This window comes from Genypterus blacodes, unplaced genomic scaffold (genome assembly GCF_046128005.1).
Source record: "Genypterus blacodes isolate CSIRO-AG114 ecotype Tasmania unplaced genomic scaffold, CSIRO-AGI_Gbla_v1 ptg000098l_1, whole genome shotgun sequence".
NCBI classification, from domain to species: Eukaryota; Metazoa; Chordata; class Actinopteri; order Ophidiiformes; family Ophidiidae; genus Genypterus; species Genypterus blacodes.
Window position 1 is genome coordinate 1450701 of NW_027466902.1, and position 24999 is coordinate 1475699.

Here is a 24999-nt window from a genome sequence, read left to right on the forward strand (position 1 = left end):
TCTGCAAACAGTAAGCAGCTGGCACCTTAATCCATAACTCTTAACTTTTTAATTGCTCAGCAGGGATATTGCAGCACAGTATGACTAACATTCACCTATTACACGTCTGCAATTCTGCATACACGACAAAGGAAAGTGTGAAATTATATATTCTGAGGAACAGATGCTACGTTTCATATCTAGTCTCCGGCTTACACTGCATGACACCCGATAAACCTCGCTCGCTCACACTCGACAAACCTTGTGCCCCTTTCACACATCCGCCTGGCGGAAACTGACAAAAAAGGAAGCAGCCTTTCTTGACAGAAGTGACACAATCAACAGCGACCGAGCACCGAGCTGCACAGACCACAACCAACCCAGCCCGAGAGAGACCAGACTGCAGTACAGAAGCAAACTAGGAGAGTTCCTCAGAGAAGTGAGAGAATCGGAGAAGTGAGAGAATCGCAGGGGTCCCCCAGTTACACCAGCTCCATTCCACAAAACCTTGGACGGAGGAGACTAACGGTATTGTCTGTTTGTGTGTGTGCGTGTGTGTGTGTTTGTGTGTCTTCGAATGACTAAAAGAAAAGGAGAAAGTTGATATTGAAAGGTGTGGAAGGACATATCAGGCCTCTGGTAAAAAAAATATGCAGTTATGGGATCATTTGTTGTCTTACAGCTCTCTGCAAGCTCTCACCTACGTACTTATTAGTATTTTTATTCAACAAACAGCTCTCAGACAAAGAGAAAAAAAGATAACTTGTGACCTCTAGAATTAAGGTTGAGTTGTGTGTATAACAAACATCTTGACGTGTATTTCTATGTACCGTCACTCACCCACAACTCTAAGGTGAATCGAACTGGATGACACGGGTAAATGTCTCACCCTGGGCGGGACAGAAAGCGGAAGTGTGCGTCCCTGATGATTGTTCAGAAGTAGGAAGTGTTCATCAGACTGGACTTGTCACAACAGACACACTCATCTAGTGTGTGTGTGTGTGTCAGTGTTTAGTCAGTATCATGTGAAATGTTACAAGTGTGTACGCGTTTTTTTAGTAGCTGATTGGCAGTATTATGATTGACGTGTAATCTGTGCTGTGGCTTTAGCACTTTGTAGTACATTACAATCAACTTTCATTCTTTCACTCTCTCCATTCCTCTGTCAGACCCCCCCCCCTCTCTCCCTCTCTCCCTCTCTCTCCCTCTTTCAGTATGGCTGTGTGGGACCTGTCAGTCACACTGGAGGACCTGGGCCATGAAGCCCCTCAACTCACCCTCAGCGTGACCTCTGAACTCCATGTAGGAGGTGTTATTCTCAAGCTGGTGGAGAAAACAAGTGGGTCCCACAGCCTGTCTGTCTGTCTGTCTCTCTCTGTCTCTCCATTTGCCAAATCTGTAGAGTTGATTTCAAATTGTTCTTGGTTAACAGCAAATACTTATTAATTTATCCTTCTTTACAATAACTATTTCTTCACAGCTGAAAAAGCAATAACATAGGTGTATCCATTATTCAGATCTGAATTCATTGCTGGTCCCTAGCAAACTGGACCTCTGTCACACTTTGGATTGACAGAAGTTACAGTGTGTGTCTGTCCTCTGCAGAGATGCAGCGTGATTGGTCGGACTATGCATTGTGGTGGGAACAGAAGCAGTGCTGGCTGCTGCGGACCTCGTGGACCCTGGAGAAATACGGCATCCACGCTGACGCCCGGCTGCTCTTCATGCCTCAGCACAAACCCCTGAGGCTAGGCCTGCCCAGCGGCATCACCCTAAGGATCCGTACCTGCTTCTCCAGCCCTGTCTTCAAGACGGTGATGGGCATCTGCAGGATGCTCAGTGAGTCTCAGAGGCTCTTTGCTTGTTTGCTTGTTTGTTTCCCCATCAAAAATATCCAAAATATTTACCGTCTACCTGTTCTCAGCTCTCCTTCCCTGATTATAAATAATAGTGTTGTGATAAATGTTCACAGCCTAATTATGCTCAGAGGTGTGTAAAACTGTTCCATTAATATGTTGCTGTCTAATTTGCTGTTACAATACCCACACACACAAATACACACACACACATAGACACACAAATGCCAGAAAATAAGACTTTCACCATCTGCTTTTCGCTTTTGTTTGGTCTAATTTTGGCACATATTGGTCTCAATTTCTCTGCGGAAATCCCCACAGGGCGAGAGCAGACTGTAAGCAGGGAGAGGGAACTGATGAAATGTATTTGTAATTGCAGGAACTAGAGAAACAACATCTGATTTATTTTAAAGTTAGAATACAGCAGATTGTCTAAATTAAACTTTAACTGTTATGACTCATTTGAAGGGTGTATAAATGCTTTCTCAGTCACTCAGTCATCTCTGCTGTCCTTCCCAGATATCCGGCACCCTGAGGAGCTCTCCCTCCTTCGTCCTGTGGAGGAGAAGAAGAAGAAGAAAGATAAAGACTCAGCAGAAGAGCTCCACGACCTGACCGAGGTGCCCCTCACTTCGGGTACACTCATCACACGTCGTTCAGTCTCACACATGGCACATACAGTATTTTTACAGTAATGCCAGGGACCACAGATTTCATTTAATTTAATTTCACCCAAAAATGTATCATATTATTATTGGATTTTCAATTAATGCAGTCTTCCTCTTGTATGGATTTTATATGTGGGGATGGATTCGGCATAATTCGAGCAAAATGGGCAGTTACAATAATTAGTGATACAAATGTGCTTTTCTAGGATAGTTTTTGATACAAATAGCTTGAGTGGTGGTCCAACTTAATGTGGCTTTATAGATGTAGAAAGGTAGAGAAGATTTATATTTTCTCAAATCCATTTTCCATCTGACTGTATGTAGTTTGACTTTTCTTCCTGAAGTCTACTTAAAATTTACCTTGTGGAAAATTGAACACTTTTCTCCGCAGCCTCCCAGCCCTGTTTGTATAACGGCATGCCAGCTCACTTCGCTGATTCCCCCCAGACGGAGGCCATTTACAAGATGATGTCTGTCACCCAGCCTCCCCCAGCCCCTGAGGTCGTAGCCAAGCAGTACCGCCCAGCCAGTGTTGTTGACAAGGCTCACATCCATGGCCGGTATGCCAAACACACACGCAAAACACCTCATTAATACATGAATATCCTATATTTGGATTGGATTGCATTGGATACATCTATATCAAGCCTATTGTGAGGTCATTCTCATTTCTTCTCTCTTTCTCTCTCTCTCTCTCTCTCTATTTCAGGTGGTTGGACTCATCTCGTTGTCTTATGCAGCAGGGCATCCAGCAGAACGACAGACTCTGGCTTCGCTTCAAATACTATTCCTTCTATGATATAGAACCTAAGGTATTGGGTGTACATATACACATTTGAGTACCGTTGCGGTGTTCATGTTTAGTTGTGTAGCCCAACATCCCTCATACGGTGTGTCAAAGGGATTTACACCGACAACAGATCCCAACTCCCTGACATAAAAATCTCTTTTTTACCTTCTCTCTCATCTGTCTCTCTCTCTCTCCGCGGCTCTTCAGTATGATATGGTGCGTCTGACTCAGCTGTATGAACAGGCTCGCTGGGCAATCCTGCTGGAGGACATTGACTGCACCGAGGAGGAGATGATGCTCTTTGGGGCGCTGCAGGTAAACAGACTGGTGATGGAGTCATATGTGGATCCGCAGGGTTGGAAAACAAGCCAAATGTTTAATATAAGTATCCCAGATCATAGAAAGAGCCAAGTTGGGTTCTCATTTAATGTGCTTAAATGTCTTTGTCTGTCTTCTCTCACACACGTAGTATCATATCAGCAAAGTGTCTCAGTCGGAGCCTCAGATGCTGAGCTGCAGTGCGGCCATGGATGACCTGGAATCAGCCCTGCAGTCCCTGGAGGTCAAGATGGGGGGAGAGAGCTCTGCGTCTGAGATGCTGGTCAGCCATGTTGGATTTACCCGTTATTGAGAGTCACTTCCTGTTATTTTGTCACAGTACAGTCCAAGATTAGTAATAATTCATCATTGTAGCTCTACTATTGTTAGTTTGACTTGCTTACCTCCACTAATCTTTAGTCTACATTTCAGTTTGGACTAAAACTCTTCAACTCGAGTAAAAGCAGTTTAAAACAATGGCTGAAGATCTGAAGTTTACTACAGGCATAAACCTTATCCTGATGATAACAGTTTTCTTTCATGCAGGAAAATATGACGGCTCCAGAGCTGAATGACTACCTGAAGATATTCAGGTGAGGTTTCAGTGGGGTTTCAATAATTCAGTGGGCTAAGGCGAAAACATACACATCGTTACTGTGTGTAACCACGGGGTGTTTCTGTCTCTTCCTCAGATCTTTGTACTCCCTTGTTTGTATGACAATGTTTCATAGCTCGGGGAAAACAAGTGGGAAACAGAATTAAATGCTCTGGGGAAATCAACCTGCTTGTATCCTGTTGATGTTTCAGGCCTAAGAGACTCACTCTGAAGGGATACAAACAGTACTGGTTCAAGTTCCAGGATACATCCATCAATTACTTCAAGAGCAAAGAGGAGAGCATTGGAGAACCAATTCAACAGATTCAACTTAGAGGTACTGAATACATTAAACTGCTTCCCTCAGATCATCTTCATCTTTATCATGAAGTATTGGTACCGTGTTTTATGATGATCAAGTTGTTTATACACCTTTTAATTCTTCATTGATATCACCACACTTATTATTATTGTGCTGCAACACTATTGAAATTAATGAGAGCGCGCACACACACACACACACACATCCCTTGAGGTTTTTGGTATATGATTTATGAGATGAGCTTCTACTCTGTTTTCCTTTGTCTGAGTGGAGTTAATGAGATCATTGGTAATCCTACATCAGTACTGTGCATCGCTGTAGGGCTTAAAGGGTAAATGGGTATTCATCTAAGAAGTAATTAAACAAGTGGTGCAGATGACAAAATAAATGCAGGAAATTAACTGTGTCTCAGGCAGGAACTTTACATTCAGGCTGTGATAGCTTCACAGCCGACTCACAGGGATTGTCACCTGTGATTATGACTTTTATATCCTTCCTCTCGTACATCATCGTCTCTGTGAAAGTAACCTCTAAATCTCAGTTCCGTGTGCTGCCTTCTGATCAGGATGTGAGGTGGCTCCAGATGTCAACGTCTCAGCACAAAAGTTCCTCATCCGACTCCTTATTCCAGCACCTGAGGGCATGAATGAAGTTTATCTGCGCTGTGAAAATGTGAGACCAAGCCCACGTGCGCGCACACACACACTCCTTTCTTATCAACAATCCTCTTTCTTCACCCTCTCCTTCATCATCTCTCTGCTCTGCCTTTCTCTCCCACCCTCTAGGAGCAGCAGTACGCCCAGTGGATGGCCGCATGTCGGCTGGCCTCCAAAGGGAAGAGCCTAGCCGACAGCAGTTTCCAGAGCGAGATCCAGAGCATCCGCACCTTCCTGGCCATGCAAAAGACCGACTCTAGTTCCCATGGGAAGGCACCTGCCAACGATGAAAGCATCAACACCCACAGCCTGGTTTCACCACGCTACCATAAGAAATACAAAACCAAACAGGTACAGGAGCTCAATTTTACACACATACACACACAATTTCAACCGAGCAAAATTGACAGCTGGAATCTGTCTAATCACCTCTGTACGCTCCTGTACCTGTCTCTCCAGCTGACTCCGCGTATCCTGGATGCCTACCAGAATGTGGCTCAGCTCTCGTTGGCCGATGCTCTCATGCGCTTCCTGCAGATCTGGCAGGCTCTCCCCGACTTTGGCCTGACATACGTTGTAGTCAGGTAAATAATAGTACTTGTTTGCTTGTTTGTGTGATCTGCTGGACTGTTGAGAAGGAAACATAACAGAAGCCAGCAGAGTTTGATGCAGGTTGAGAGAGGTTGGATCAACCACAAGCTGTTTTTGCCCAACAGGTTCAAGGGCAGCAGGAAGGATGAGGTTTTGGGCATCGCACCCAACCGCCTGATCCGCATTGACCTGGGTGTGGGTGATGTGGTCAAGACCTGGCGCTACAATAACATGAAGCAGTGGAACGTCAACTGGGACATACGACAGGTTACACTCACATTTTCATCATCTTGAAAGATTTCCAACATTGTTTGCCCTCTCAAAATTGACCTTACCTGTTAAAAACTTTCTGCCCTTCCTCTCATTTATGTGTATGTGTGTGTGTGTGTGTGTGTGTGTGTGTGTGTGTCCCCCTCCTGCAGGTGGCCATTGAGTTTGAGGGGAACGTAAACATTGCCTTCGGCTGTGTGACTGCCGACTGCAAAATCGTTCACGAGTTTATCGGAGGCTACATCTTTTTGTCTACGCGCAGCCGTGAGAAGAGCGACACGCTCAATGAGGAGCTCTTCCACAAGCTGACCGGTGGCCACCATGCTCTCTGAGACTGCAAATTCACACACACATATCAGATCTGAAGCCTCTGGTCTCTGGTCAGAGCTCGTGCTCTAACCAAACTGTGTGGAAGATGATCTGCCTCAGACCAGGAACCACAAAACACAGAATTCTGTTCATGTATACATTCATTCCAATGAAAACAACCAATTATGCTGCACACACATTCAGAGGGTTCATCAGTGGATGAAGGACTGAACATGCTCAGACAGCTCGAGACTCCAGTGGTCATCATGAGGACTCCCCTCTCCCTTCAGGGTGAAGAGCTGGTGGGCGTCTGATCCAGGACCAAGTCTCAGTGTTGCCTCGCTCATATTGTCACTGTAAGCTTTTTTGCTTATTAACGACCACATTGCACACAGGAAAAACATGCAAGTCAACACAATGTATTTACCACAGAAACCATGAATGAATAACACATTTATTGGAATAAATAATAAATAGAATTATTTCAGTTTCCATTATCAATTGTGTTTATCCCCCCATTTCATAACTGACTCAGGAAGCCTCAAACCCGTTATCTCCCTTACATGCTGTGTCTGTGTGTGTGTGTGTGTGTGTGTCTGTGTGTGTGTGTGTGTGTGTGTGTGTGTGTCCATATCTCAAAGAAACAGCCCATTAACGAAAACCACAGTATGTGCTGTGTTTCTGCATCCTCTGCTTGACGATGTGACGATCCACACATACTGCACATGTCTGTGTGTTAATTAGCACTGAAAGGAAAGTCTGTACTACGACATTTTTCAGCATAAACTGCTGAGCTGTCAGATAAAGAAGAAGAATGTTTCCCCGAAGCCGCCTTGTTGTTTCAAGAACAACGTTCCTTTCATTATGACACAAGTCATCTGTACCCTATGAAGGATGCTCTTTGAGTGGCTTTTCCCCCTCCTCCGCTGACCAAAAACTGCCATGTGTTACCATGGGAACCAGCATTAGCTACAGCCGCACACAGGACACTGTGCGGTCAGGTGAGCTGTTCTGTGACCAATCACAGAACTATTGGCTCTGCTGCTACTGGAGTGGCAGGATGCTTCCTGAAACACAGGGGGAAAATGACTTCAGCACACTTTGATCCAATGATGCATCCAAAACTATCAAAGCTAAATGTGTGTGTGTGTGTTTGTGTGGTCGTTTTTTTCTTACTTGTTGGTCTCAGTCTCAGGGCTTGGCTAAAGTATTTAGGGAGCAGTTTGCCTTCTGAATCGCCTGGAGTCAACAACACACCGTTCTCTGACCAGAAGAACTCAATACCGTCTGTGCAGTCAAATACACACACGTGAGAGGGATTACTGAGAACACACAGATTGGGTGTATTACGTAGCAGTAGTGGTAGTTAATCAGTAATCTTACCAGCAAGAGCTTTGGGGACATCGATAAATACGGCTAGATCACAGTCTCTCCTCATGCCTGACGGAAAACAAATTCACAATGATAGAATTCTCATTTAAACCACTCACTCGCTCGCTGTCCCTCTCTCTCTCTCACACACACACACACACACACACAGTCCCAGTTTACCACTGATGACACCATCCTGTCCTGGAAGACCAACAGCCAGGTGGATATGTGTCCTCTTCATGCGGCTCAGGCCTTGCTGCTGGATGGAGGTCCAGTTGCGGAGGTAGGAGCCGTGCACAGCTTCAGCAGGGAGGTCTGCAGAACCAGCCAGGACCGGTTTCAGCTCCAGATCCATCACCTCAAACCAGCAACACAAAACAAAACAATCTTAGCATAACATGGAATTGTGGCTTGATACTATTAACAAGTAAGGAAACACATACAGATTTTGAACGGTAAGGTGCACTCCTCTTTAATTCCAGTAGGGTTCAGTCACAACTCTCTTGCAAATTCCTAATGTATACATGTGTACATCAACTCCTGAGACATGGTTGACAATTAAGGCAGTGATAAATGCAGGTATTCTGTAGGCTCAAAGGACTTTCCCCAAATCAGATTCCATCAGTCGGTGGCGCCAAACATTTTTCACAATACAGTCAACGTGGATTCCAATGAGGATTTGTACTGATTCTACCAATAAGTTACAGTAGCTTTAAAGACAGAAACTAGAGATAGGATTCCAGTCCAAGATCACCCAGGTTTTGGTAATTAAATGCACTGGTCATTCACTGTCTTTGCATATTAAATAATCCTGTTGTTGCCTGTTTGATATATCTGTGTGTGCCTGAAGCAAAGAAGAAGAGAAACTAAACACACACAGCTTTGTCCACCCAAAGTCACCTGCACTGAATGGCCCTGATTGGCTCGAATCTGCAGGCGCCCATCCTCTGGGTGGGGGCGGAGTTTGAAGCGTTGTTTGTCATTGTCAGCTACGACTCTCTCAACGTCCTCCAACGAGTAGGAGCGGAACTGCGGGTGAGCCAAGAGCTCCTCCACAAACAGGAAGCCGTCTGAGGGGGTGAGAGTTGGTTCACGTTTCCAATAGTGAAGTACACACCTCTTTGGGAAGGCTGCAGTGAAAGTGTAGACTAGTTTATGAGCAGCTCACCTGTTTCCATATGGAGACCCATCTGATCAGCTCCATGCCGCAGAGCGTAGGACATTGACTTGGACAGGCGGACATCTTTGTCCTGTATCATCAATTATCAATCATAAGAGAGTAGAGTCAGGAGGAAGCATCACTCATACATTCTCACCCTCTCTCTTTCTTACACACAAATAAACACATAGGGGACTCCAACTATAGCTCTGGTTTAATTATAGCCTAAGCCCTCAGATATCTACCCCAAGTCATAGAAGTCCTAACTTGTCTGCCACTGACAGAGGTATTACGAGTAAGATATGAGCAGTAATAAGTATAAATAAAGTTTGTAATAAGACAATACAAAACAATCCATTCCAAATAAAACGTTAAATAATTGTGGAAATTGCCAGTTGTTGGGGCGTCAAGCTAAAATAAGGAAATGGGTGCACATTATGAGACGGGACAAATGAATTGAAAGAAGACTTTCACCGGTCGCCACCTGCCTGTAAAATATCTTACCTCTCCCCCACCCCGACCTCTTCCTCTTCTTCCTCTCCCTCCTCTCCCTCTTCTCTCACCCTCCATTAATATTCAGATTGTGAACCGGTCGTCCTATTTAGTATCACACAGTGTTATTGAAGTAGCGGTGATTTCCAAACGAAAGCACATTCGATTCACATTGTAAACAACCGTGCCAGCTGCATTTCCTGTATGTTTCCGGTGTCGGTCGATAGGGGGCGGTATGGCATACCCCTTGCAACAATAGCACCACAGAGGAAAAGCTTTACATGGCATATGTTGAATAGAAGGAAAGCTAAGAAGGTAAGAAAATGTCCCTGAATGCGACAAACTACAATATGTGTCGTCCTAACAACGTTGTTTCCAAAATCTCGCGATAGACCGAATCAGAAAACCGTGTTCGCTCGAGCTCACGGTGTTGTCATGTAATAACGCGCTAACGTGGCTATTAAGTGTTAGCATAACATCAGGTCGACTCGTTTGTTCTGTGACACAAACATTCCCTAACTACCTGCTGACCACCTTTCCTTCATGTATGTATCTATAGCATTTTAATCTTTGTTTTTGTTTTGATACCTCACCCGTTTATTTCACCCGCATTTCTTTGTGTAAAACCATTAAACTCCGTGTCTGTTACCAGGACTCCTGTCGCGATGGTAACGTGGAGGACAGTCTGATGTGGACCGAGCTGCTTTGACACAGACGAAGAGAGACGCGTCTTCTCCATCGTGAGTTATTTATTTATTTATTTTAGGATTAGTGCCTTTTTACCTAGGTAATTACAGTTGCATTTCTTATTTCAATGTTATTTTCAAATTTTCTGTCACCGTTTCATTACTTAGATTGTTTTGGTGACCGCTTTCATGTAGTTTTGAAAAAGAAAATAAGAAGCCATTGAAATGTCTTTTGGTGATTGGTAGCTATTAGTTGGTGCTTGTCAAGCATATTCCTGACACCTCGTCATCAGAATTGGGCTTTTCTTCTAGAATTGTCAGCGTATTTGGGATGTCAAATATGAGACGTGTGGCTTCACCAATGTACACAGAAGATTTGTAGAAATATAATTGAAAACCACTAAAATCTTAAAGCCCTGTGATGTGCTCAAGCATTTTTCCCTCTGTGTAATCAGTGTCATTTTCCATTGAGGAGGGACAGCTGGTAGATGGATAAAGCATTCGAGTGTGTTATTGTAATTTAGGCACTACACCACCCAATCTTTAGCATGACTGAGGTCACAAAGCAGTGTTCTCTTTTCATGACCCAGGTGATGGAGTTCCCCCAGCATTCCCAACAGCTGCTGTCAGCTCTGCGTTCCCAGCGCCAGCGGGGCTTCCTCTGTGACTGCACCGTCCAGGTGGGCTCGTCCCATTTCCTGGCTCACCGGGCTGTTCTGGCTTCCTGCTCACCCTTTTTCCACATGTTCTACTCAGAGTCTCCAGGGGGCGCTGGTGGAAACAGCCACACCAGCTCTGTCACCCTTGACAGCGACATTGTCACAGCTGCAGCGTTTGGCTTGCTCTTGGACTTTGTCTATGAAGGAGTGCTGCAGCAGGAGGACTCTCCACCAGTGGAGGACATATTGGCAGCAGCTAGTTTCCTGCACATGAATGAGGTGGTGCGAGTGTGCAAAAGACGCCTGCAGAGACGAGGGCCTCTAGCTGAAGCAGACAGCACTCGCTCTGAAGAAGGCGCTGGGACAAGGAAGAGATTAGAGATGGGAAGGGAGAGCGGGGGGGGCGGTGGGGCAGCGCCTGTGCTCACCATGGAGGTAGAGCATTTGAATGGTGTCGCCATGGCAGTGCCACTCTCATCAGCATCCGTAGCGGCAGAGAGGAATCCACTGAACTCTGTGAAGTCTGAGAGGAGGATTGGTACGGTCCCCACAGAGGCACGGGCACAAACTCCTCTGGGCAGCGATCTGGCTGACACCACCCAGCCTGGCATGGACGCCCATCCTCTGCATCCAGGAGAAGAGCCACGCAGGTCTGACTCTGGAGGTCACGCCACAGTGGGGGTCAGGGGTCAGTCAGAGGGTTCAGTGCTCTGCAGTCCCTGCAGCACCACAGAGACATACAGGTATAGGCCTGATGTGGATTTTTAAAATGTTTCTATTCAGTCAAGTCTTTTGACTAGCGACAATTGTATCTCTAAATAATAAGATGTGTAATCAATGGTTTCTTTCTGATGGACAGTTTGACTTTTTCTTATGATTCCATGTTACTAAGCTGTGTTAAGCTATTTTGCCCACTGTTCCTCTTTCTCTCCCCAGCCACAGCAGTAACCAGCAGCCCTCTTCATCCTCCTCCCCCCTGGTCCCAGTGAGCAGTCGGTCAGTTGTCGCCCTTCCCCGGTCAGACTCCAGCCTGTCCCCCAGCCCCCTACGTGACGTCCTACGACTTCCTTGCAATGACGACAACGCTGTGAGGAAACCCTCAGAGAGTGACCACAGAGGCCGAGCAGGCAGAGCGCAACAGACGGTCATGTTGATCAATGCGTCAGCGCCACACTCGCATTTACACTCTAACCCGACACACTGTGCACAGCGGACACATCCCCCGATCAGAATTCACAGCACCGTATCGCTCCAGCAGCAGAGCTCAGACTTCCACTCTACTCCCCAGTCCCTTATGGGACTTGAGGAAGGGTTAGGAGCTTCACGCAGCACAAGGGACGAAAGATCTGACCCCCTCGTGGGTAGAGTGAGGGTGGAAGGGAAGAGTCGTGTGAAAGTCAAGGTGGAAGCCATTGTTATATCAGACGAGGAGTTAGAGGACGAGAAAGAGGGAGAGAGAGAGATGGGACCAGTGATGGATGCAGACGATGAGTTTGTCAATGACATCCAAGAGGAGGAGCTGAACAGCCCCCAGTATCTCTCCTCCCACTCCCAGAGCCTCTTACAGGTCACTTCTCATTCCAATGAATCGTACCCCTTCCCTCTCTCTCCCTCCTCTTCCTCGTCCGGCGCCGGCCCTTCTACCCAGGACCTGTCCTCTTTCCCCGCCTCACTTATGCCAGCCTCCACAGCTGACCCTCCGGCTTATTTCCAGGAATTCTCAGACCCCAACGGGAACTTTGTGGAGGATGTACCGACATGCGGGGTCTGTGGGAAGACTTTCTCCTGCACGTACACGCTGAGGCGGCACGCCATCGTTCACACACGGGAGCGCCCTTACGAGTGTCGCTACTGTTACCGCAGCTACACACAATCGGGCGACCTGTACCGGCACATTCGAAAGGCTCATGACCAAAGCCTGCCAGCCAAACGGAGCAAGGCAGACCTGGAACCCTCCCTGCCACCACAACCACCACCAGCTCTCAGCTAGCACACACACACACACACACATTTATATTCCTATTATACAGTATATGTATACTTGTAGACACACTATGTTTGATCTGACAGTGGACTCATTGCACTGCAGAAGTCAGTTCAGCCTTAATGTACAACAATCGACTCCTTTGAAATTTTGCATTTTAAAGTTTTATATATTTACATGAAAGGAGTTGTTTTGCCAAATTGTTGTTATGTTCCTACACTCAAATTGAGTACGGTACCTTTTTGGGACGTCTTAAATGTATAACTCCCTTAATGATGACTGGAGCCTGCTGCCTTCATTGATTTAGTTTTTCATACAGTTTGATGTTTTAAGTTTTATTCACGTTAAACTTGGTTATTCTGGATGTAATCCAGTAGTTGTGTAGCAGAGCATATTACACAAGTGCCAGTGAAATCTAGTGTTTCCAGCTTAAAAGAAAAGCTAGAATGCTTTAAAACAAATTGATGAATTAAATCAAAAGGCCACATCTTCCTGATGCCTTCAAAGTTTGTGCAAGCAAGACTTGACGAATTGTATATTTACTGTGTTTACTGAATGCAGTGTTTTGAGAGGCTGGAAAGAAGCAGCGCTCTTCATTAAATCTCTAAATCTGGTCGGGACTTCATTAATCTCAGTTTGTCAGGCTAATAATTTTGTGCTGCCTAAATTTCCTCCTGACCTTTGAGAATGATGAAGCCTGTTCTGGTTAGATTCTTGTAGCCGTGTGATTGTCTAATGATTAACTCTTTGTGTTCACCTTCACGTCATGAGTTGAAGTGAAGACATTGTCGGACTAGATCAAGGAAAGGTGCTTGTTGTCCATGTGACGCCCTTGTGTCTCCAGTTTATGAGCATACTGTATACATACACACTACTGTATATACACACTGTATACCATATGCAGTAGTGCTGCGTGTAAACATTTACATCTGTGTCTGAATGACTTTGCTGTTCTGTACAGTTATATACTATACAGTTTACTGTGTTGTGGTATAAATCTGAGCTGTAGACGCTGGTCAGCTGATTCAGTGCTCATTAGTCACATGCCTACAAACTCTAAAGCATCACTTGTGAATACACGGTAATCTAAACCATGGTTAAAACATTTAATGTTTCAGTTGAGCAACAACGTTTTTCTCACTTTTAATACAAAGAGTGTATTATACAAAATATAAACACGAATGCCTCTTGGCTCAGTCACAGTTACTCATTTTATCAGGAAACTGTTTCGCCTTTTCACAGGCTGTGGGGTCACAACCAGCAAGTAAGACGCACTTTTTGTTCCCAACACACTCAATGTCCCAGGAGCAGAAGTTTGGTTTTGTCATCAATCTTCTACAGGTCCGTGGATCTGTGGAGAGAGGAAACATCACCTTACTGTTATTCATAACCTAATGAAACAATGTTGTCAACTTGTCAGTGTAGCAGATTCAACATTGGAAGAGACGGTAGCGCAAGAGAATTTGCATTAGATTGTGGCCTCTGAAGAAAAATAAATGTGATTTAATGATTGGAATACGACTTGGCTTGACTTGTTTACACCTCAGAACCTCCATAACGAAGCATTTTGATGTCTCCATCTTAGATTACAGAATAACAAACACTACTTTTGCACCCATATGATATTAACTGGACTGATACATCCTCAGCAACAATCACAAAGGTCTACTTGTTATTTATTTTATGCAAAGTAATGATAAAGATTTGGTTAAACCCAAACAAACACTCACCGCCTCTGCCAGCTCAGGCCAGTCCATTGCCATCACAACTGTATCGTCAGAGTTTGGAGGCGTCTCCAAGTTCCAGTAGATGAGCTTGTCAAACGCTGAGGACACCTTCACTGTCCTGTCCTGCGCACACACACATTAAATGACGTGACTTTACCTGATGCTACGCTCTATTTAAGGACAGAAAGTTTCAGAACGGCCCGGTGTTTTGTCGTGTGAGAGGTTGTGTTTACCTCTTGGTCTGAGGTGGGCTTGTTAAACTCCTTCAGCACCAGCCCGCCATAGCCCTGAGGACAGCTGAGCTCCTGCCCCTTCAGACCTCGACCCCGGAATGACACGGTCTTCTCTGAAGATGGAGCAACAACCACAGCATCAGACTCATGAATCAAGTATAGGAGAACATGCGTGTGTATTTCAATCGTATTTAAACCAGCGGAGAGTGCTGCTGGAAATCACATTACAGTATCACAATACACACACACTACTGAAACATTTCATTATATGTGTAACTGAAGATAATAGGCACAACTCAAGCATTTTCAGTCTGAACGTGTCGAATGAAGATGCAAGACGTTGTGATTTGTAATATCTGTGCCAGTGGATGAGCAGAAGACTTAGAAAAGACTACAAAGCAGCTAAAGTGGTGAATATTTGTGTAATTTCCAGGATTTCCTAACATCGCTGCTTTCAAAATCAACCAAAAACAGAACAGATTGTGACTGTACCGTGTTTGCGGTCTTTGATGGTGGCGTTGAAATACTGTGAGACCTGAGCCGAGCCGCTGTGTTCTATCTCACAGGGCAGCAGGTGGACCGGCTCCAGCTGCGCCTGGGTCACTGAAGACAGCTGGAGACGAGTCACGTTGCTGTTACTGGACATCCTGCAGCAAAAGGAGGGGACGAGGGAGGAAACACTGGAATAACAACGCAGGACTTTAGCGTGTGGTTTGAGACAATAAACAGGTCCCAAATCATCACACATCAAGTAGCAATAGCTGCTTATCGAAAACTACAAGCTCCAAATCAACCTCAACCTCACGAATAATGAAGTTATTGATGATATTTACTCCAAATACATAGAGTTATCCCTATTCTGCAATAAATCATCAATCTTCTTGCATAGTTTCCTGGGAGAAATTTAGTATCAAAAGCGCTCCAGGACAAACTAAGGAATTAACCCGAAATAGTTGTGCCATGTTTGTGTTTCTCTCTGCCAAATACTCATTATTATCTGTGTTATTAAACGCCGTAACTGTGGATTTAGGTAGAAGATATCTTATATTACCTTTCTGTCACTTTCTGTGCAGTTTAATGTTGAAATGTTTTCTTCCCATCGGATTGTGTCGCTGTGTGTGATTGGACGAGAGGTTCTTCTTCTACGCTGGAACACTTTTTGGCGGGTGTTACGTCTTATGCTTGGGTATGCTGCCCCCCACTGCATGGAAATGATAATGACGCCCAAAAACCCTTGCGAAACCTCGGAAAACAACATTGATATTACAATTAAAAGAAATCTCTTATTTTCAGAAACCGATTCTACCTTGGACAGAAACCATAACTCCTCAGCGGACCACTGACCAAGTTTGTAAGTCAATGTGATGTGGGGTTTCAAAATAAAAGCACTCCTTCTGTACCAGTTGGCAGCAGCAGCCCTGCTCATGTGGGATGGACTCAACTTTAGCCAATGACAAAGTCAATGACAAAGTCAGTCTGGGAGTAAAGAAACTGTTGGGGCTTTGTAATATTTCATCAAGACAGTGTTCAGCTGTGAACTGTGAGACTCCAGGGCAGGAGGAAGTGCAACAGTTTGTTTCATCACAGCTCATACTTTACCAACACAAATCAGAGGTAAGTTATTTTGATATAAGAATAAAGATAACTGTTTTATTTCTAGTTGCAACGTTGTTGATATAACGCATGACACATAACACTGTGTCATATTGGCCAGACTTTGACATTTTGACTGTCCTGCACTTTGTTTAGTCAGCACAACTATTCATGTGTTTACATAGGAATAACAATAATGACTGTTTGTTTCTCGACAACAAGCTTAGTGTGGCTGCATGTATGCGTTTGACAATTTGACGCGGTGAGGTTGCAAATGACGTTTTTCCACGTCATCTGATGTGGAGAAGCTCCTGCTTGTGACTAAAATTGGACTCAGTGGTTTCACAGTATTTCACTCTATCAATGTGATGGCTTGAGTTTCAGGCTTCAGTGAGACCGCAAAATGTCTACAGATGGCTTTTTCTGAAACTTTTACCAGTAAGTGGCTGATCTGATTCATTTCTAACAGAGAACTTTGGACCAGATAACACAACAACCTGTGATAACTTAAACAGCTGGATGTCCTTAAACTGCGGAACTTTGCTCTTTACTTTTTTTCCCTTTTGAATTTGTGTGCCATCACTTTCATTGATTTTTGTTGCTTATTTTGAAATCTTCAGATTTTATGGATCGAGAACCACAGCAGCTGTTGTACCCTCAACGAGTACGAAGACCTTCAGGTCTGGTTGGTCCATTGCTGTCGAGGCTTCAGGATGCTGTTGTCATGGCAATATTGCGTACCCGCAAGATATTTTTCCAGACTGTCATTGTGGCGTTTGTTATCTTCCTGGTCCTCTGGCTTGCTACCTTTTTATATGGGAGCTTCTACTTCTCCTACATGCCAAAGGTGGCTTACTCCACCCCTGTACACTATTACTACAGGTGACCTTGCTGCATCAGGAAAACACACAATGTCGGCACTGTGTTTTGACTGCTATAATTCACTTTTTCTTTTTCTCTCTCTCTCTCTCTCTCTCTCTCTCTCTCTCTCTCTCTCTCTCTCTCTCTCTCTCTCTCTTTCTCTCTCTCTCTCTCTCTATGCAGGACAGACTGTGAATCTCAAGCCTCTTTTCATTGTTCTTATCCCGTGGCCAATGTTTCTCTCACCATGAACAAAAAACATGTATTATCTCCATTATCAATTTGAAGTATCTATTTATCAAAGTTTATGTTCATCCATGCATCCATCCATTCACAGAAGGTATCCCTGATCTTCAGGTGCTGACGTTCAGCCAGGCTTATCGGTTTTCGCTGGTGCTGGAGATGCCAGATTCTTTAGCCAATCAAGAGCTAGGGATGTTTATGATCAGGACAACATGTTTTTCACAGGACGGAGACAGGGTTACCTCCTCTCATCGCTCTGTGAGTTGCTCACCCCTCCCCATGTGTTTGGAGATTTGGTCAATACATACAATCAAACTGTGCTTGCTGTCTCATATGATTGATTTGTCTCTCAGTCAAAACAGCAGCTTTCCAGCTCCAGCTCCCGATTTGTGAGTACAGCACTGCATTTGCACAGCATGTTAACCACTTAATGACAAATAAGTAAACCTTTAATAGTACTGCCTATGCATGCCAGAGTTCCATTGCACCAGCAGATTATTTCACGGGAGAACTGATTAAAATATCCTGACTATCACCTGCACTTTGAACCTGGCTTGTGTAGAATTCCCCTTAATTTTCTTAATTGGGAAAAAATAAAATCATAAATCTTAGTGGAATGAATAGACATATGCTGTGCATGTTGATGTTTCCCTGCTGTGATCAGAGCATGCTGCGGTATCGTTCAGACCTGCTGCGGATCTTTGGAACGCTCTTGCTCCTGCCTGCATTCCTGACTGGAGTGTCTGAGCAGTCACAAGTGCTGGAGGTGGAGCTCTTCTCAGAATACGTAGATGACCCTGTGAGTGTCAGACAGCACTGTGTGTTTGTATGTTGCGTGTGTATCTGTCAGTCTGTCTGTGAATGTATGTAAGAATGAAACGAGTAGCTCCTAAAGTCAAGAGTTTTGAAGAAGCAGCAGCATTGTATATGGGGGTAGGTTAGGATCATTAGAAGGGTTAGTGAATCGTGGGGGTCAGTGATTCATTTGTGTGTATGAATGTGTGTATTGTTGTTGAAGTCTGCTTCTTCATGGACAGTATTCCCCATCGGTCAGTGCCGTCATTGAGATCCTGTCCAACAAGGTGCAGATCTACTCATCTCAGCTCAACATTCATGCTCACCTCACTGGCATAAGGTGAGAATGCCAAAAACAATTTAATATTAAATCAATGAGTCCAACAGGGATGATTAGTTCTATTCACAACAGAGGGGGACAATCAACAGAGGGGGGATAATTGTAGATCACTCAACTATTTAATGCAGCTACGGTGGAGAAAAACAGTTTAATTAAACATCGCAGGCATCAATTTATCTGTATCATCTTTACCTGTAGCCCCAGTGGAGCCCTGATACATTCAGGGAAATTAGAAAATAGCAACAATTATATCATAATTTAGTCGATACAATAACACTCCTGTGATCCTATAATGACAATGTTCCTCATCTCGGTGTGTGTCTCTTCATCAGATACTTGCTGTTCAACTTCCCTATTTCATCAGCCCTAGTGGGTGTTTTGAGTAACTTCACCTTCCTCAGCACCATCTTCATCCTCAGCTTCCTGAGTGTGATGATCAGAGCAGCTTGGACACCAGGATACCAATTAGAAACTGGGTTGCCGCATTTAAATGGAGAGACAAACTCGTCGGCAGGCAGTACAGGGATGTGGGATGCTCTTCAGATAACCCCGGAAAATATGAGCCAGGAGCCCCGTCTGCATGAGGATGAGGGGGACTTCAGAATGACAGAAACAGAATGACAGGCAGATCAGTCAGAGGAAATCAATACATCTGAGCCAGCTTGAGGCCTTTAAGGAGAGAGTATAGTGGATAGTGAGATACATGGATGAAGATGGACGAGCATCACCAAAGCAGATGTGATGACCAGATGATCCCGTTCTTCAATATAGCCATTACTTTACTGATTATGTAAGAAATGTGGTCATTTGTATTTTGCATACTGTTCAGTTCATGCACCCAACACTCAAACATGAACTGACTGGAGTGTAAATATTTACTCCCTATATTATATAGGTAGCTATACATATACAGGCTGTATTGTATTTGTCTTTGAATCCTTGTTCTCCTAACTTTCACCATTTTCTCATTTGAACATCTGCTCTTTGGGTTCTGCTTTATGTATTGTAGTCAGCCACTTCAACATTGTGAAATTAGGTATGAAAACCAATCACAACTATGCAGGTAATATGTCAGTCAACCAAAAAATGGAATTTTGGTGGGATCATTTATCATTTGTCGTTGCCCAGTGCAAATCACATCAATAACGGTTGCATGGTTTGGTTGGGAAAAACATCAGAAGCCTACATTCACTCCTGGTTACTTAATCAAAAAGCAAAAATAAAGTATCTGAAGAAGTTTTAAAGCCTGTATTTTGTGCCTTAATGTTTATTTATTTAATTCTAAAAGCTATTACAATGCACATTTTGTCCATGCTTGTTTGAGTGAGTGTTCACCCTAATCACTCTGCTTGTCTTTGGGCTGTATGAGATGTATTTGTAATCATAAATTACTTCACTGTCTCTATGTAGTTAACCCCTCAAAAAAGTGCACATTCGTCTATGGCGGGTAACCCTACTCTACTGAGCCTCGTGACATTGACAGGCAGCATTCCTGGATGGTTTTGACGCCTGTGTTGCTATTGGCAAAACTCCAACAGCTGGCTCTGCATGAAGCTTTGGAAACTTCATAACGTCACTGCATGCAAAATGTGGCATCAGCATGGATAATGAACTGATAGAGAGTGAAGTAGGTTACGAACAGGGCTTCCCACACTCATTCAGCAGAGATAAGTAACACAGGTAAGGCACTCTGGATACCATTTATGCCTAGTTCTGTTGTTCTAATATATAGATGAAAGTAGACTAGATTCACCATGCACCCTTCATATTGGATATAAAAATGGATGCTACAGAAGATCCCTTCATAGAGAGACCGGAGATGAAATTTGAGAATCAGCAAACTGTGGATGATAACGTCTCTGCACCACTATCAGATGAGACACACCAGCATCTATTGAGCAGTAAAGGATTTAACAGCTGCTGCAGGAAGGTGAGACCCAAACTTCACACTACAAAAAGTTTCCCCCCTTACAATCAGCGTATCGGTGGACTTGGAGAGGACAGAGAAAGTGAGGATGAGATATGGCTCGATTCTAACGCAACAATTGGACTGAGGGAGGAAGGGGGGAGTGAGGGAGTTGAAGGCACAGAAAGAAGAAAAGATAAGGAATTGACAGTGATATGTGCAAGGGAAGAAATGAGGGCAAAATGGACAGCAAGGAGAAAGGAGAAGTTGGGAGGAAGTTTGAATTCCGAGGTGGAGAGAAATCAAGCGGAGGATAAGGAAAGAGATTCTGTAAGTCTGGGCAGCAAGGAGAGCGAGAGCAAGGGGGAAGACAAGGCTCCTGGGAAGAAGAGTGTAGAAGATGAAGAGCCTTTAAGAAGCCCTCACAGCTCAAAAGCACACCAGTGGTCCTCTCCATATCCAGGCCTCTCTAAGCTTTTGCACTCCTCCACCACCTCCTCCACTTCCTCGTCCATCAACCTCTCCTCGGCAGAGAGCGATGACGTCTTCAGTGAGGGAGAGGATGCTAGCTCAAAGAGGAAGACGTTCAGGAAGGTGAGAACAGTGTGGATGGATGCTTGGGTGGATGAATCTGTGGTGCAGCCTCACATTCTCAGTTACATTTTCAGTCCTGCGTATGTTCACATGATCTGTGTGTAATGTGTCGCACCTGTGTGAAGCCATTTCTGCGGAAGTGGCACAAAACAATACCTCTCAACTGTTATTGGCACTGAGCCTGTGGGGATTTGCATGGGTTTGAAAGAGGACTTTGACACAGACTGTGTGTGTTTGAATGGCATTTGCATTGCTGCTGCTACAGATACAGGAACAAATGGAGGTGAGGATGAGGAAAGTAGACTTTCATTTTTCTCAGTGTGTACTTTGCATGTCACACAGTGAAAAGTAGCTGTTGATTAATCCAATGTGAGAAATGTCTCACGTTTTCACTCAACTCCTTTGAATAAAAACAGAAGCAATGTGTGACAAAGCACTCATGAATAGAACATCTGTCCAACACTATATTACCTGTATTCTATTTTGAATTGGAATGAGTCTTTGGGGGCATGGTTGCTAAACATATTTTGTTTAAAGTGCAACTAATTAGATTGTGGGTACAACCACATTTCCCCAAGAGTAAGAAATCAGGACACTTAAATTACACCTTTCTTCTGGAACAAACCCAGATGTTTAATTTATTCCATGGGTACAGATTTATATTGCAGTTGTAATTGTTGAATTAGTCCCCAGATGGCACAAGCAATTTAAACTGTGTGAAAAACGATCCTGTCCAACACTACTAAAGCAGTTATTTGTCTCAGAGTCACTCCTGGAGAACTTTCCTGACCATGATGCACTGGTCACTGCGGCGGCAGAGCTCCTGGGTCCAGCTCGCCGGACATCAAGGCATGTGCAGAGCAATATACTGTATTGTACATTCAGAATACAGGGGGAAAGCTAAAGACTCTCCAAAGTCTCCGGCTCTCACTCCTTCCTTGCTGGTTGTTGTCAGCAGGTAACTTCCAGCTGAGTGAGGGTGGGGAGGTGCTGAAACTGTACAGTGAAGCAGAGGCTATGTGTCTAGACTGCCTGATGAGAGACCCACTGAGGCCCTTTGTCCCGCAGTACCATGGCTTGGTCACCAGGGGCGAGCACTGCTACATCCGCCTGGAGGACCTGCTGAGAGGCCTGAAGAAACCTGTAATCATGGACTGCAAGATGGGAGTCAGGTAGGTTGGAAGGGAAGGATTTTTAATTCTAAGACAGTGGTGGCCAGTTCAGTCCTGAGATGTGGGAAAGCTTTAATCTCTACACCACCATTTGATGCACTGTATCGGTGTTTCAGGACATACCAAGAGGAGGAACTGATCAAAGCTCCAGCCAAAGCCACCCTGAGGAGCGACATGTACCAGAAGATGGTGAAATTAGACCCTGCAGCTCTGTCAGCAGAGGAGCATGCACAGGGAGGAGTGACTAAGTGGCGTTACCTCCAGTGGAGGGATACCACCAACTCTACTTCCACACTAGGATTCAGAATTGAGGGCATCATGGTAGGATGCCACTAAACTCATATCACCCACAAATGCTCACTTTACTGAAGTTTAGATGCTGATCTTGAAATGTGTTTTCCTCTACGAGCAAGATGGAGGATGGCAGCATCCAACGGGACTTCAGGAATATTATGTCCTTAGCTCAGCTTACAGAGGCACTGCTCTTCTTCACCAGGAGTCGGCGCCCCATCCTGGTCAGTTCTGTCAGTTACAGAAACACTGCTTTGATTTGACCAAAAGCATGTCCAAAATCATCATTGTAGTCGGTTTTTGTTCTTAATTTTCTGCAGCTTTTGTGTCCTTTATTAATGTTAAAACAACAAATATGTTGCAAAGGAGCAATAATGAGATAAATACTACCATCTCTCCTCACAGAAAGCGTTCCACTCCAGGCTACTGGCACTGCATGATGCTCTGAAGAATTCACCTTTTTTCAGAACACATGAGGTTGGTTGAATCAATATCTTGGAATAATAGCTCCTGCAACTTAAGAAAGATCAGAATGACCAAATCAATCCCGGAAGTCTGAAATACTTCAATCTTATGTCATGTCTCTTGGATTCTTATGGTGTCCATGTTTCACCTGTCTGCCCAGGTGATTGGCAGCTCCCTTCTCTTCGTCCACGACCACAGCAGCAGGGCCAGCGTATGGATGATTGATTTTGGGAAGACGAGACCAGTGCCTGACACCAGCGAGCTGCAACACGATGTCCCATGGGCCCAGGGGAGCAGGGAGGACGGCTACCTCATCGGCCTGGCGTCCCTCATTGCGTCTCTGAGCCAGGCGATCAGTGCAGCCTCCTGGCCCAAAGAGGGAAGCACAGGAGAGGAAAGCTTGGGAACTGAAGAAGGCTGAGGTGTCAAATATCGTGTTTTGGACGCTGATACACTTCACACTATGGAGGAAGATTCGATTATGGTGGAATTTGTCTTCACTGGTTGAGGATATTGAATCAAATTGAAGACAACTCAACTCAACTTTTCTACATGTGGTAGGCACTTACTCTGTTGTGTAAGTGTTGTTACGCAGACAATTTTAAGTATTTCATATGTATTTTTATATATCCGCATTTATAAAGGAACTAAAAAAAAATGCATGATCATTTGTCTGTTGATGTTTACTGACAACTGACTTGTCAGATTTAAATGTGTTGTTCAGCAAAAGGGTCTCAGCTATTACTAGTCGAGCTAAAGTTTAAGTCATACACATAATCTAATAATAAACACTTGTAGTCCAGAGTCTTTAAAACAGGTGGGTAACATGTCCCCCGGGAATATTGCCCAGCCGTATTATAAATAATGTGCAACACCAACAGGCGTATCTAATGAAAACATTATCTTGGCTGCCAATATTGAGGAATTGAGATTTAGAAAAACTATCTAGAATGATTTACTGCACAGTAAATTTAATCTTCATTCAGTCTCCACTTTTTTTGTTCCATTTTTTTACTTTGTGGTTTATTTCAAAAACATTCATTTCTGTCAGGGCTTCTGGTTTGTGTTGTGTGTTTTATTTGTCCTATCTTTGTCCCTGTTTATGTAAAACACTTTAAACTCCATTTATGATGTCTGGAAGGTGCTACACTGTATAAATAAAGTTTTATCACTTGCTTGCAATCAATCAAAATGCTGGTGAATTCACAGAGTTCATGAGTAATACAGAAAAAACAAACACCTGGTCAGTAGTTAAGTGCTATCAAATAAGGGTGACATCATCCTTGTTCAGAGGATGACATCACATTGAAACTGTAGGTACAATTGCCTGCGCAAAGACAAACGTTTCACCAACTGGATGCAATAAACAGGCAGCTTATTCTGTCATCCCTGGATAACATATCACCAAGGTAAAGATAAAATTGTGGATATTTGTTTAAACATTATGTTGGGGTGCATCTCACACACTCGCCAGCTCGTTTCCAAAGGTTGGCACGCTTTCATGTCAGGAGGACAAATTTGGGCTTAAACTTGCGACCCTCCCTGTTTGTAGTCTTTTCACACACAGCGGTTTATAGTGGCTTTCCTCCCCCAGGCAGGACAGCATGGCAGCGCCTCGGAGACTTCCAAACTTATCTGTGGTCACAAGTTTTACGGCGCAAGGTAAGTTCTGTCCATGTGCGCAGCCATTTTCCTCGATTTAGAGTTAGAGTCTTATGCAAACATGTTGTAATAAAGGACTTCTTGTCTTTACAACACCCGAACGTGGCCTGAATGACGTTAATGTACATGGTAGAGTAGTTAGCCTGCCAGTGTTAACCGTAAACCGTTAACCGCCATAATTTGTACTCAAAATTAACCAGATTGGGATACTAGTTATCTGGATATTGATAAAGAGACCCCACTCAATACAGGAATCCATCCAAATCCAACAAAAACGTAAAGGGAATAAATATTTTTACGATGCAATGGTAATGTAATGATGTTAAATACAACAAAAATACACTACAGTAAAGTATTTCCGCCAAAATTGTGTACCAAAAAGTCGTTTGTGGTTGAATATGGATCTATATAT

The 24999-nt window shown here is 44.1% G+C and overlaps 6 protein-coding genes across 11 annotated transcripts; 4 read left to right on the forward strand and 2 right to left on the reverse strand.

Moving 5' to 3' along the window:
* The first annotated feature begins 302 nt into the window (after positions 1-302).
* On the forward strand, positions 303-6844 carry fermt3b (FERM domain containing kindlin 3b). 3 transcript variants are annotated; one of them, XM_076159523.1, is made up of 15 exons: positions 303-507; positions 1149-1318; positions 1585-1818; positions 2355-2471; positions 2895-3063; positions 3213-3315; positions 3501-3608; positions 3763-3894; positions 4158-4204; positions 4419-4543; positions 5094-5200; positions 5314-5535; positions 5644-5768; positions 5901-6042; positions 6198-6844. In XM_076159523.1, the coding sequence occupies exons 2-15, from the start codon at positions 1195-1197 to the stop codon at positions 6375-6377; spliced, it is 1935 nt and encodes a 644-aa protein (XP_076015638.1). In that variant the 5' UTR covers positions 303-507; positions 1149-1194; the 3' UTR covers positions 6378-6844. The 3 variants fall into 3 exon arrangements, with proteins under 3 accessions (XP_076015638.1, XP_076015639.1, XP_076015640.1); XM_076159524.1 differs by having other exon boundaries at positions 1194-1318; XM_076159525.1 differs by lacking the exons at positions 303-507; positions 1149-1318; positions 1585-1818 and having other exon boundaries at positions 2367-2455.
* Positions 6795-10110, reverse strand: trpt1 (tRNA phosphotransferase 1). 3 transcript variants are annotated; one of them, XM_076159528.1, is made up of 7 exons: positions 9970-10110; positions 8894-8975; positions 8626-8795; positions 7906-8083; positions 7738-7794; positions 7531-7641; positions 6795-7421 (listed from the first exon to the last, which is right to left on the reverse strand). In XM_076159528.1, exons 2-7 carry the CDS (start codon positions 8946-8948, stop codon positions 7399-7401), a joined length of 594 nt encoding a protein of 197 aa, XP_076015643.1. In that variant the 5' UTR covers positions 8949-8975; positions 9970-10110; the 3' UTR covers positions 6795-7398. The 3 variants fall into 3 exon arrangements, 2 of the variants coding, with proteins under 2 accessions (XP_076015643.1, XP_076015642.1); XM_076159527.1 differs by lacking the exon at positions 9970-10110 and adding an exon at positions 9389-9612; XR_012964539.1 differs by lacking the exons at positions 7738-7794; positions 9970-10110 and adding an exon at positions 9389-9614 and having other exon boundaries at positions 7531-7676.
* On the forward strand, positions 9628-14183 carry zbtb3 (zinc finger and BTB domain containing 3). Its single transcript, XM_076159526.1, has 4 exons — positions 9628-9691; positions 10029-10116; positions 10653-11464; positions 11658-14183. The coding sequence occupies exons 3-4, from the start codon at positions 10656-10658 to the stop codon at positions 12709-12711; spliced, it is 1863 nt and encodes a 620-aa protein (XP_076015641.1). The 5' UTR covers positions 9628-9691; positions 10029-10116; positions 10653-10655; the 3' UTR covers positions 12712-14183.
* On the reverse strand, positions 13793-15805 carry rnaseh2c (ribonuclease H2, subunit C). Of its 2 annotated transcripts, none has more exons than XM_076159530.1 (5): positions 15717-15805; positions 15158-15312; positions 14666-14778; positions 14436-14555; positions 13793-14056 (listed from the first exon to the last, which is right to left on the reverse strand). In XM_076159530.1, the coding sequence occupies exons 2-5, from the start codon at positions 15309-15311 to the stop codon at positions 14033-14035; spliced, it is 411 nt and encodes a 136-aa protein (XP_076015645.1). In that variant the 5' UTR covers position 15312; positions 15717-15805; the 3' UTR covers positions 13793-14032. The 2 variants fall into 2 exon arrangements, with proteins under 2 accessions (XP_076015645.1, XP_076015644.1); XM_076159529.1 differs by having other exon boundaries at positions 15158-15345; positions 15717-15797.
* Positions 15806-16883: 1078 nt separating this feature from the next.
* LOC143007995 (seipin-like) lies at positions 16884-19118 on the forward strand. The gene is made up of 7 exons (XM_076159519.1): positions 16884-17140; positions 17303-17381; positions 17477-17620; positions 17716-17751; positions 18027-18161; positions 18400-18497; positions 18830-19118. Exons 1-7 carry the CDS (start codon positions 16884-16886, stop codon positions 19116-19118), a joined length of 1038 nt encoding a protein of 345 aa, XP_076015634.1.
* A 2730-nt stretch (positions 19119-21848) lies between these two features.
* Positions 21849-24064, forward strand: LOC143007996 (inositol-trisphosphate 3-kinase C-like). The gene is made up of 6 exons (XM_076159520.1): positions 21849-21867; positions 21956-22169; positions 22286-22490; positions 22583-22684; positions 22866-22937; positions 23086-24064. The coding sequence occupies exons 1-6, from the start codon at positions 21849-21851 to the stop codon at positions 23344-23346; spliced, it is 873 nt and encodes a 290-aa protein (XP_076015635.1). The 3' UTR covers positions 23347-24064.
* The last annotated feature ends 935 nt before the right edge of the window (positions 24065-24999 follow it).

Excerpts from the sequence above, each read along its gene's own strand:
- fermt3b (XM_076159523.1), top strand. The coding sequence starts at position 1,195 with ATGGCTGTGTGGGACCTGTCAGTCACACTGGAGGACCTGGGCCATGAA. Across the intron at positions 3,609-3,762 it reads TGCTCTTTGGGGCGCTGCAG|TATCATATCAGCAAAGTGTC; the intron begins GTAAACAGACTG and ends TCACACACGTAG. Across the intron at positions 6,043-6,197 it reads TCAACTGGGACATACGACAG|GTGGCCATTGAGTTTGAGGG; the intron begins GTTACACTCACA and ends CCCCTCCTGCAG.
- trpt1 (XM_076159527.1), bottom strand. The coding sequence starts at position 9,454 with ATGGAGGGTGAGAGAAGAGGGAGAGGAGGGAGAGGAAGAAGAGGAAGA. Across the intron at positions 8,796-8,893 it reads GGGTCTCCATATGGAAACAG|ACGGCTTCCTGTTTGTGGAG; the intron begins GTGAGCTGCTCA and ends TCACCCCCTCAG. Across the intron at positions 7,795-7,905 it reads ACAGGATGGTGTCATCAGTG|GCATGAGGAGAGACTGTGAT; the intron begins GTAAACTGGGAC and ends GTTTTCCGTCAG.
- zbtb3 (XM_076159526.1), top strand. The coding sequence starts at position 10,656 with ATGGAGTTCCCCCAGCATTCCCAACAGCTGCTGTCAGCTCTGCGTTCC. Across the intron at positions 11,465-11,657 it reads AGCACCACAGAGACATACAG|CCACAGCAGTAACCAGCAGC; the intron begins GTATAGGCCTGA and ends TTCTCTCCCCAG.
- rnaseh2c (XM_076159530.1), bottom strand. The coding sequence starts at position 15,311 with ATGTCCAGTAACAGCAACGTGACTCGTCTCCAGCTGTCTTCAGTGACC. Across the intron at positions 14,779-15,157 it reads CATCAAAGACCGCAAACACG|AGAAGACCGTGTCATTCCGG; the intron begins GTACAGTCACAA and ends CTCCATCTTCAG. Across the intron at positions 14,057-14,435 it reads GGCCTGAGCTGGCAGAGGCG|ATCCACGGACCTGTAGAAGA; the intron begins GTGAGTGTTTGT and ends CTCTCTCCACAG.
- LOC143007995 (XM_076159519.1), top strand. The coding sequence starts at position 16,884 with ATGGATCGAGAACCACAGCAGCTGTTGTACCCTCAACGAGTACGAAGA. Across the intron at positions 17,141-17,302 it reads CCTGTACACTATTACTACAG|GACAGACTGTGAATCTCAAG; the intron begins GTGACCTTGCTG and ends CTCTCTATGCAG. Across the intron at positions 17,621-17,715 it reads TTACCTCCTCTCATCGCTCT|TCAAAACAGCAGCTTTCCAG; the intron begins GTGAGTTGCTCA and ends TTTGTCTCTCAG.
- LOC143007996 (XM_076159520.1), top strand. Across the intron at positions 22,170-22,285 it reads GACTGCAAGATGGGAGTCAG|GACATACCAAGAGGAGGAAC; the intron begins GTAGGTTGGAAG and ends TCGGTGTTTCAG. Across the intron at positions 22,491-22,582 it reads TCAGAATTGAGGGCATCATG|ATGGAGGATGGCAGCATCCA; the intron begins GTAGGATGCCAC and ends TCTACGAGCAAG.